The sequence below is a fragment of the Coloeus monedula genome (genome assembly GCF_965178545.1).
Source record: "Coloeus monedula genome assembly, chromosome: 9".
Lineage (NCBI taxonomy): Eukaryota > Metazoa > Chordata > Aves > Passeriformes > Corvidae > Coloeus > Coloeus monedula.
The window spans coordinates 10625560-10637591 of record NC_138789.1 but is presented as its reverse complement, the minus strand read 5'-3'; the positions used below and the strand labels follow the sequence as shown (position 1 = coordinate 10637591).

At 35.4% G+C, this 12032-nt stretch overlaps 1 protein-coding gene across 1 annotated transcript; it reads right to left on the bottom strand.

The window, feature by feature from the left end:
- Positions 1-1480: 1480 nt before the first annotated feature.
- On the bottom strand, positions 1481-11716 carry AKNAD1 (AKNA domain containing 1; the record flags this gene model as incomplete). The annotated part of the gene is made up of 14 exons (XM_082287678.1): positions 10628-11716; positions 9869-9928; positions 9392-9521; positions 9131-9285; positions 8973-9032; positions 8338-8483; positions 7891-8017; positions 7038-7201; positions 5639-5724; positions 4300-4422; positions 4105-4215; positions 3176-3257; positions 2226-2373; positions 1481-1600 (listed from the first exon to the last, which is right to left on the bottom strand). The coding sequence occupies exons 1-14, from the start codon at positions 11702-11704 to the stop codon at positions 1481-1483; spliced, it is 2589 nt and encodes an 862-aa protein (XP_082143804.1). The 5' UTR covers positions 11705-11716.
- Positions 11717-12032: the final 316 nt, after the last annotated feature.

Below are 12032 nucleotides of genomic sequence, written 5' to 3'. Positions count from 1 at the left end.
GGGGGGAAAGTCCTCAACATAAGACAAGTATTTGTAGGGCTAATAAGTATAAATGATACTGCTGATGTGGAAGGATTATGGGCTTTCAATTTGCCAGAGAATGTTCTGAGGAAATGTCACTACGTGATTGCCTTATTCAGTATGATCTTTCTTAGGCAGTTGCTGTCAGGCACAGAGCAGCAGGCTCAGGGATCCAGGATAAACAAAAGGTCTAGCTGTTGTGATGTGGAGAGATTTTTATGAAAGAGATTAATCTTTTTTAATTGCATCTAGGAAGCTGCAACAATTACTTCAACTAAGTTAATTTGCAACTAATGGGGACATTCCAAACATTAAGCTAAATAAAGCAAAAACAAGGATAATAAGCAGAGGTAGATGAAGTTATGAGGATTTGCAGTAAGCGGCTAAGGAGGAAAGGAGTTGAATGGTATTGTTGGCTGTGAAGGGTGGAAGAAGCCCTGAAAAAAGCCATTGACCCAGGCTAGTGTGAGTAAGTGGCACATGGCAGTGAGTTTAGCAATAGCTGCTTGTATGAACAGGGACTGGATTTTTCTGCATCCACCACTGATGAAATTGCTCAGGTTTCCCTGAAAATGACTGTCCTCTTTAAGGAATACAATGGCTTTTCTAATCTGTTTTTCATCAGTCCTTATATACTTTGGCTTCAGTGAATATAAAACATGGCTGTTAACTGTCTGCTTGCTTTTAATCACTGCAGTTAAATGGTTAGAAGGAAAATAATAGCTGACTTTTCTTGGCCCGCTGAATTTCTACAATATTTTAAAATTTTCCAACCTACTTACCATCAGCTAAAATCTCAAGGCCAGATATATCTGACAAATTAAGGACATCCCATTGAAGGAACCAGTCTAATTGTTACAAATACATAAACAACAAATGGTGTAATTTGGTCATTGCAACACGCAAGGAAGTTTCTTAAAAACAAGCAACTCTCAATGTAGGGCACTCTAAAACCAAAGTAATTCCAGAAGTTCATTATGACTTGGTATGTTAGCATGATGTTTGCTTCTAGATGTCTCAGGTACAGAGGCTGTTTTCTTTTGGTGTGATTAAGCAGCTGCTGTGGAAGCGTGGGAAGAAAAGAGATGTAGTAATGACTGAGGTTTATTCTCACACTTGGGAGTGGGGGAAAATCAAAGTCAGAAAGTTAATTTTGCTTGTTTAAGCCAATTTTTATTAAGCTATCTTAAGTGAATACTTAGAGAAGGTATCTGTACGCAGGAATGGGGATTAGCCAACCTATTAAGACTTCCAGTAGAATTAATAATTTGTTTTACAGTTCTGAGTGTAAACATGGAATACCTATATGCTCTGGTTTGCTTTAGCACTAATAGTTACAGAACAGCTGACAAAGTTAGTGAGCTGACTTTTTAATGTTTGTATTCATCGTTTTATTTTTGCAGAGATACTAACACTTCAGTATGAACCAGCAGAACAATATAGCATTTGAACTAGGTAATTAAAACCGTTTTCTTTTAACTTTAGCTAGGTCTTCTGAAACTGCTTGTACCATTCGTTCTGTAGCTTTCTTCAAACTGTTTGCTATCTCTATGGCATGATCCAGAGTAGAACTTAAAATCTGTTGGAAATAATAAAATGTAGCCTTGTTAATAGTGAAGGAAAATGTATACATAGGTGTAGGAAAAAGGTGATGTTTAAGGTTTTGTCCATGATTTTCACTCTGAATACGTGTTGAGAAGTAACAATTGAGTTATGTGATAAACTGCTCCAGGATTCAAGTTGGAAATATCTGTTAATTATTTCTCTCTTTGACTGTGTATTCATTTGAACTGAGGGATATTTACACCTTTCCAATGTATCAGCTCCAGTGTGGCGCATGTTTTTGGTACTGAGAAGGCTTTCTTGAGGTTTTGATAGTGGTTTGTGTAGCTACACTTGGTTTCAGTATATGAAACACAATTCTAGAGATAAGATCCAGTGCTATTTTTTGGTCTATTTCACCATTTATACAGGGACTAAGTTGCATAACAAGCCTGTACATGCCTATGTGACGTAGTATACTAACATATAAGCTAAAATGCTTGGGTTTTGAACTCCCTCTTGTTTTACCCTCAAATGGACTACACATGCTTATATTATAGTAATCAGCTTGCTAAGAATGGGATGTTTAACCATGCCATGATGAAGGGAGGTAATACTTTCAAAAAGTTGTGTGGCTTTTAATTTTCACTCTGAAGTCTTACATTTGCATAGGAATCATTGGCATTTCTGTTTCTGATGTTGATTGTAGATTTGCTTTGGGCAGATTTCTTGCTGGGTATGGATTGATGTGAAAGGATAATTGTACCACATGTGCTTGAACAGCAGATTTTGGCAGCCCCAAAGGATTTCCTAAAGATAAGACACATAGAATAAAATACAAACAATTTAAGTAAGAAAAAGGATTTCTAAACTATGAATTACATACATACACCTTGATATCACTCGGTTGCAAGTTAATTCATGGTGAGTAGAATTTTCCATTGAATTGTAAAGCACAGTCCCGTCATTATTTGTGTTCCATCTGTATTGCAATAAGAAAGAAAATGTTCTAGGATGCAGAGTAAGGAAATTTCTCATAATAGCACCACTCTTTTGCTGCTGTAACTTTCTCTCACAATGTTCTATGCCACTGATTCTCAAGTGCAGCTGCTGTACTTCCAGGCAATTACTGCTATTGAGTAAAGCTGTCAAAAAATACTGTGACAAAACTCATTTGCATTTCAGTCTAGTCTGTGCTACTGTTACAAATCCATTTTATTTCTGTCTCACAGTATAATTGAATGGTAACAACAATTAAAGGTAGGATTGTTACTTATAGAGAAATAGTTGGTAGCAAACAGAGCTGCATCCTAATAATACAGGCCTACTTTTGAATTTTTGAATGGAAACATCCTCTTCAAGTGAAATTTTTTTCATTACTAAATGTGTCAGCTAAAGGAGTTACATTCTTACCCTTCAGTAAATTAGAAGGAGTAAAGCACTAATCTAAGAATCATTTACACATGTTCTTACAGTAAATATTTTAGTTCCACTAAAGAGTGAAATTCTAATATATATCATGCACTGCTTATGAGACTGGTGTGTTTTTTCCATGCTGAATCTTCTACAGTGGGGTTTTCTGTTGTACTACATAGTTACTCCTACAGCTTACCTTTCACAAAGTCTGGTTACAACATCACTTGGCTGTTTGGTTTTTTGAGCCTTTTGAGTGGAGATTCTCTTCTGTGAATAAGCTGGAGTTGTTGAGGCCATGTTTAAAACAAAAAAGGTAATTTTCTGTGTATTTTAACATTTTTTTCTCTTTAGCATAAATAAAAGATCAAGTAACTATCACTGCTGAATAAAACTTGAATATGTTTTAAAGTTTTTTGTAAATGAGGACAGATTAACCTTTTTGTGTTTGCTCTTGAGTTTAGTTGGCAAATGGAATGCAGATTTATATTCAATTTCATACAGTGAAAGACTGCAGTTGGGAAGTGTTGAATAATCAGTGTCATAATCCTAATAATTACATGAACACTACTTTGATTTATAGTTTCACAGGATTGTTAGAGACAAGTAGCTAATTTATACTTTCTTCTTGATGAAATGTTATGTTTTTCTTTAAGCAGTTTTTTCTTAGGGTAGAGAGAGATTCTAAGTGACTTTAAAAGGTAGGTGTTCAGATGTTCAACATTTAATTTTTTTTTTTAATTAGGCTTTCCTTGACTTTGCTGCATGTCACACAATATGAATGTCGAGCTGGAATTTTCTTTAGTACTTGTTTATACTATGTTAGGTAATGGCTGGCACTATAAAAGTTGGCACAGTAATGCCTAATTTTCATATTCTTTTATGTGGCCCTGCAAAATGAGATATTTCTGCCATAAATGAAATATGAAAGGGATTCCTCTCATAAAGGACCAGGAAAAGTTAAATCTGTCGTGCATGGAGATTAAGCTTGACCAGGTGTGCAGAAGTTGGATTTACAGTGCTAATGACCGTTTATACGAAATTAAATGTGGCATGGTATGTGCACTGTGGGTCTGTGCCCCTTAAAACCTAGTCTGTTTTTTAATTATTTCAGTAACACATACTTACAGGATGAACCAGAACTTTTTTTTCCACATAGGGTACAAGACAGAACAGACTCTTTGTAATTCCTGAGTTTTACTTGATATCTGCTTCCCCTGCGGCATCTGCATCTAAGTCCTGGAAATGGAGACATGTTGTTTAGAAAAACAAACTATATGCAATGTTTCCTTGTACATGTTAATATTTTTGCAATCACTGTACCTTTTCTCTCACCACATAACCTCCTATTTAATGATCTGTGACTTAGAATTTCACAGTTGACAAGGTCCTTGCTTTGTGAATCATTATAAGAGTCATAGGCCGAGAAGTCTTCTGAATCACTGCCTAAAATTCAAAAAATAAGTTAAAAGGGTCTGAAATATGAGAAACTTTGGCTACTGTACTCAGGTAATTATTTGGCTTTCAGCACTGTAATTTCAGAGCCCTTTGCTGCCATTAATGCTACTGCAATTTGAGGAAGTACTTTTCACCCCCAGGAGGGTGTGGATTGAATTTGAGATTAGCTTTCAGCCCTGTCTGCAAGCCTTGAATGTAGATTTTTATTATTTTTTTGGTGGTGCTTATTTTCAGACTAAGAATTAGTTGTTTTTTTTAAATGAAGTTCTCCATCTCCATGTCCATAGTGTTATGGAAACAGTGCAGCATAATAGGAATAGGATGAGAATTTCACCAGCTCTAGTGTGGCACTGCTTTAACTATTGCACAAAGCAGTACAAACAATAATGGTCCCAGTGTATTACATTAAATTGAAAGGATATCACAAAGAAACCAAGGACAGCTGATAAAGAAGTAAGAAAACCTGTATATTCAGACTTAAAACAATGCAGGATAGCTCACGCTATTCTCCTTTAGTTGCTGGGTGCTAAAAGCTTCAGAATATTCTGCAGTAGAAAGGTAAAATTGTTTTTAAGCAGAATAACAAAGTTGAATCAAAAAACTTTAAGTGGAAGTACTGATATAAAATGTCTCAGTTGTCAAGCTTGGAATCATCTTCTAGATCATGAAATGCACATCAGAAGAAAAAGCAAAATCAAAGCATTGTGTGCACGTCACTGTCACACTCTTGAAAATGTTAGCAGTGGCAATATTTGGAAACTTATCTAGAAAGCTGAATTAGATTTATAGGGTAATTCAGGTTGGACAGGACTTCTGGAGATCATCTGACCCTGTCCCCTCTCAAAAGACCAGCCTAAATGAAGTTGCTTAGAACCCTGTCCAGTTAAGTTCTGAATATCTCTGAGAATGGAGATCCCACAGCCTCCCTAGAGCAAACTGTTTCAATGTTTGACCAAGTTAAAAATCTTTCATATCTAACTGAAAATTGCATTGCATTGGTCTGTCACTGACGCTTCCACAGTGAATTTGACCTGGCGTTCTCTTCAGTTTCCTTTTTATTCTTAGTGTTTTGTGCTCTGATAAGCAGTGACATCTGTTAAAACTACAATTGTCATGTTGAGACATAAATGGAGCGTATTTCTTCATAGGATTCCCTAGCAGGTTTAAGCACAGTTAAGACCTTTGTGTTGCCACCATGACTTACTCAGGCTGGTATCTGATAAATCAGTTGGTTTTCTCTGCACAAAGAGCGAAGATGTTCCAGTTTTTCTTTCCTGGATGTTTGTATTTCTTTTGGCATGAAAACAGAATGATATTTTAATTGTATCTTAATATTTCTATGATGAGACTTACAAGCATCTTATATTAATGATTGATCACTTCTTAGCTGAGAAGAAATCAGACTTATTCACAGAAAGAACTTTACTTGTATCAGTTATCTGAAAAGGTGGTAAGCAGAAGTTTAAATTAATAATTAACCAGTTGCAAAATAATGAACTCTTTAGTTAAAGGACACAGTCTGACAAAAGCACCTGACTTATCACACCTGTTAAAAATCCTTAAAAGTAGAGGTATCGATAATCCTGTTTTGGAATAGTAAAGTAGTATGAAATCTTAGATACATCCATCTGTTACCACTGATAGTGTTTTGATACAACATACATTAAAGATGACTTGGTGTCTTAGTAACTTTGAGCTGTTATTAAGGCTTTAATTTAATGCCTTAAGATAATTAGAGGAGTATTTCAGATGTACTTTCTGAGAGAACAACAACAAAGTTCCTTGTTTGTGTTATTTGTTGTCTATTTTTAACTTAGGGTGTACAGGATCACCAAGTTTAGCTGGAAAATTTTCTACCCATTCGTGAACATAATGATCAGAAGATTGAACTAATATTCTTTCAATGATAGAGATAAAGGTGGAAGCTAGGTGAGTTTTACTGGACAACTGTTAACATCTACCCTATAAAATAATCTGACAGAATTGGGCTAATATGACTGTGTTCTATGCTGCATACATTCTTTTCCCAGAAGCTCTGCTTCTTTACTGGAACTTAGTTCAGTTCTCTGTTTTGAACCTTAGACTGGTTAAGGGGAGACCATTTATTTCATGTTTCTAATCTCATTGAGATGCATAACACCTATAAAATACTTCCCAGGAGGGCAGAGATGGTATCTAGAGTTTTCACAAGGTTTTGATGGTTAATTACGTAAGGATCTGCATCCCTCCCTTTTCTTGTTTAATTAAAAATACCACACAAATATTGGCAAATTATCTTTTACTGGCACTGTACTTTGACTAATCATTCACGTCCTGAATTTGTGTGGCTGTCATGAATTTTATACAGAAGTATGATTTAACTCCTAGGTGAAAGTGATGGTGGTGTTTTGGCTTCAGGAAATACTTTCAGACCGAGAAAGTTAGGAAGACCAGGCTGTTAGGAATTCTTGGATATATAGTTACAGAATTCTGTAGAATTTTTATTCTGGAAATATTCCTATTGCTTTTCAGAGATTTTAATTGTCCCAATTTTCTTATTCAGCAAGTAATTTTACGGATATTTTTATAAAAACTTCAACAGCTGTTTCCAGGTTTTCACTTACATGTGAAGACAAAGATTGCACTTTTTGCTTTCTAAAGGAAGTTGATTTGTTGATGGGATTAAATCAGTTGTCTGACTTCCTTCTCCCTCATGGTTCTTGTGAAGAAATGGAGTTTCAGTACCTCTTCTTTCTGGAGGATAAGCAATGCTTGAAAGCACTGAGCTCTGTAGAAAGCAACAACAGCATAGACACAGGTGTACATGGGCCTTGCATTGCAAGGACATGACTCCTACCAAACAGCATCTCCTGAGGTTCTCTTAACATTTTTCTCTGAAGCCCAAGTTACCTAAAACATTGATAGTGAAAGCACTGGTTGAGATTTACCTGTAGATTTGTAGAAGGCAGTAAGATTTTTTTTTTGGGGGGGGGGGAGGGGTGTGTGTGTGTGTGTGTGTATATGTATTTATGATCTGTGACAAAATTACCATTAGGAGTAAACTAAATTTTCTATAGCACAATACTGTTTGGTCTTCTAATAATTCTGCAGCTTAAGAATCTTGGACAAAGTAATCTTTCCTCCCACTAAATGACAGTCATTAATTCCCCAAAATAAAGCAGCTTTGCAGAAGTTAAATTAGCTACTCATATTTTCTTACTGTGAAATAAATGCTTTTGAAACTGGAACTAAGAACATTCAGTATAGCTGTGTTTTTATACTTAGGTTTCTGTTGCAGTTAATTACATATTATGAAGTTCATATTTCATTAAAAATATTTTCTTTTGAAGTAATATGCCATCTAAAAGCATCATGCTCTTACCAGAGGAGAACATACAATCACACAACTGCACTTAGGTTCTTGAGACTTGCATCAGTAAAACAGAATAATTGTAGTATTTAAGAAAACTCAGTTACCTCACAAAAAGACTGGGCAGATTCATAGGAAGTCAGCAAAGATGACAGGCTGCCTTTGCTGCCATCCATTTGTTCTTGAATGTCTTCAAGCAGCATGCCAAGTCTGAATATTCCTCCTTCCACCCTTCTGAATCCAATTGCAATCCAGTTAGTTAAAACTGTATAAAGTGATCTTTTATTTCTTACTATGATAACCATGGTGGACATCACAGTACATTTCCCATAGGAAAAAAATTTATGGAGGTGAAAGAGTCCCTTTTAAATATTTGAATTATTCAAATAGACATCCCAATTACAAGTAGGATATATAAAGCCCAAGGTGAATTTTGGCCAAACAACTTTTGGTTTACCACATGAAGATAATATTTTCACTTCAGGAAAACTCTAATGGATAAATGAAGTAAAAGCTGTAAGACAAAGAAAATACACTGATATACTACTTAGCACTTCTCTTCTAACCTGCCAGGATCAAACTCTCCAAGGCTGATAGGCTTGTCCTTGTGGTTCTGCAGCTGTAAGTTGTGGTGCTCTTCTCTAGCTCTTAAATAATTTCTTTCCAAGGCATCAAGGTATCTTTTCAGTTGATTTAATGCCTTTATCAATAAGAAATAATTCAATACAAAATGTCATGAAAATTTAGCATAAGTAGCTATCACTGTCTTGATACATAAGCCAGATGCTATTTGCAGTGCTGTTGGGAAGAATTTTGGTAGTTCTCTGAATTGAAACAGGACTGCATATTATAGATTCACCTGATACTCTGCACTGCTCTATTATATTATTAAGTAAAATAATAAAAAAAGATTTCTAAACTGATGCCCTACATGTCAAAATTCCTAACTTACATGGCAACTTCAGGCCTTTTTAAAATAGTTTTAAGTTGGAATCCTTAAAAGATTAAAGAATTCATCCACCTACTGCAGACCTTCATTTCTGCTTCTTAAACTCATGCCTCCAGTCTGAATTGAGAGGAAGAGCAAACATCCATTTGAGGTAAATATCAAGCATCTTGCCAGAAAAGTGTAAGTCTACAGCCACTTAAAGTGCATGTCACATAGCTCAAAATAAATAAATTAATTTACCAGCTTTTTGTCTTGTAAAAAGAATGTTTCCTGGGTCATATGCTTAGAGAAGTCTTCCACCTTCAAGACAAAATATTAGACTTTTATTATACGAATTTGCCAAGTGAATTTGGAATTTGAGCATCAGTGAAAAGTATATATTGAAACAGAGTTCTTACTTTCTTAGTCAGTTGCTCTGTCTGATCCTTTAGTATTTGAGACATCTTTTCTCCTAGTGTTAGTTCTGGCAGTGAATTGGAAGGATTTAGACACTGTGCTTCTTCTATTGTACCAGCTGCTGGTAGTGCTGATGCTGCTGTTGCAGGCTGCAGTCCTACATAATGTACAAGGTAAGAGATTGATCAATTACAATTTCGGCCCAAAAGTGTAATCAAATTACATTAAACAGTCATTTGCATAGTTACTGTAATTTTATTTACTTGCTTTAAGCAAACCATGTGTAGGTTGTACAGGGACAGGAGCACGTAATGTGATGATATCAGGTGGTGTCCCAATGTCTCCTGAGGAAATGGCAATGCTGGCATTTGCAAAGTCTGACTGAGGAAGTATCTGTTAAAATGAGAACCTTTGTTATAGATACAATGTGTAGAACACTTATGGACCTAGACAAAAAACTTTAACTCAAATGACAAAATATTAATGAAATGTTTACTGTAACAGTAGCATTTAATTTTTTGAGTTGATAGTTAGATGTATAAAGTGTCTCATTGTATAAATACTTCAAATATTTCTCCTCTGTGAAAAAATATATATATATCTGTGTTGTTCTATATATTTGTATAAATGGGAAATACAATATGAAGATGACAAAATAGTTTTAGGGGATAGTCATAGTCCTAGAGATAAAGAAGAATGACTTAAAAAAAAAAAAAAAAAAGGTATTTTGAGAGATTTACCTTAGGATTAAATCTCAGATGGTCAATATGATTCTGGATGTCAGCATGGTGTGTCAGCATCTCATTTGCAGGCAGGAAATAATAAGGAAAACTATTAAAACTTGTGTCTCAAGCAATTTACTAAGATGTAAATCTAGGAATGGAATTAAGAATCTGTAAAGCTCTGTGAGTGAGCTCCATGTCAGGGCATGAAATTGAGGAGCGGTTATCTAATTACTAACAAACTTTAAAATAAATTCACTACAGTGAGAGAAATATTGTTGTCAAAAAAATCCTTTAGAAAGAATTGACTTGTCAATAAATACCAGTCTCAGTAGCTGGAGAGTGGTAGATGCAAAAAAAGGCAAAGGTATCTTAACATAGGCACAGTATAAAAATAGAACGTTGCTCTTAAAAATATATTTTAAGTATTTTTTGTGAATTTAAACATTTATATATAACATCAGTAATAACAATTTATAGTGAATTTCCTAATTATTTGGTAGGATGCTTCAGCATCACAAACAATACTCCAGTATTAAATGCTGGAGTATTAAAAAAAACTCGGCCTTTAAACAATTGGTAATGACAGTTCTGTATAAAGTCAATCCCACAAAACTTTATTTGTGAAAGCATTTTTTCAGTCAAGTGAGGTACTCACTGATACCTACAGAGTGCCCATATGAACTAGTCATGTTAGATTTTATGGGACACAGAATATCTCCTTACAATAAATCCCTCTTATCCAGTATGAAGAATTTCTTCAAGCATCTTAATTACCTGTAGCTGTCGCAGCAGTTCTGAAATACCCATTTCTTCTTGATTCTCTACTTCAGCAGAATTGAAGAAATTCTGATTTTCCAAAATGTTGTTCACAGTTGCTGATTTACTTAGCAAAATAGGAAAGGGTTGTGCTCTCTCAAGTGAAGGAACTGAGTTAATAGTGTCAGGTGTTTTTGGTACTTTAACTTCTGAAGCAACTTCAGAGAAGTCAGGAAGACAATGGTGAGCTTGCCCTCGGCCATATTTGAGCTCACAAGGTGAAACTGTTCTCCTAAACAGGGCTCTCTCATCTTTCATGCTTTGAAAGGTGTGTGTATCTCCAGTCTCATTAATCAATTGTGAATATTCCTGTCTGCATCCAGAAAGAATATGTTCCTTTGAAACAGATCTATTTTCATTTAACAAGTTTTCATTTTTGTCACGAGCCTTTACTTCCTTGTGCTTTTCTAAGGGATATTCCTCAGAGCCCATTGCCCGTTGTTCATACACTAAAGGGCCTTTGATGTGTTCTGAAGGCTCAGGTTTGCTCCCAGTGTCATCGATACTTTCAGTAAAGGATGTCTCTGGTATTGTCTCACATTCAATTAAGTGGCATGTGCTTAGTAACTCTCCCCTAGAAAAGTGACGCAGGAGGACATTGGACATCTTGGAGGTAGTTACATGATCTTTGCTATCTGGTTTACTAGAACTACCAACAGGTAATTCCTTCTTAAAGCAAACTTCACTTCCAGGCATTTCAGCTGAAACTCCAGTTGTTCCTCTGGTGCCTCTGTGATGACTGGAGAATTCTTCAGGCTGTAGAGGAGTTTCATAATTGACTGCTGCTTTTATGTTTTTGTTATCTTCAGAACAGGCTAAGTTTAAAATACCAGAAATACCTTTTGTACAAGTACAGTCATTCAGATTATCTGAATTATTGTTGTATTTACAGCTTATTCCTACATCTCCATCATAAACTAAGTAATCTTCTTCCTCTTCAGTTGCATCTGTGCTACGGCCTAATGCATCTGAAAATGAATTACTCATTTGTGCTTTCATCCAGTCTGACAGTTTGCACTTTTTTGTAGTCTCCATATCCAGTTTATGTAGAATATCAATGCCATTGCTTTGCCATTTATGAATAGAGCTTTTATTATTCCATGGATCAAAATCTGGAATGTACGAATAATAGTGATTTTATAATTAAATATACATGACAATAATACCTAGTTATCTATATACTTAAGAGTTAATTATCTTCCTACTGTAGCTTTTTTGGAACACTCGTACTGACATGGATGCTTCCCTATTTGCACTAGTGTAAGTATGCATTAACTGCTGGAGGAAATAGGAACACACAAATGATAAAAGCATCGGGAACAGTAGCTGCTGCCAGGTACCTGTCCTTGCTCATTAATCCTGC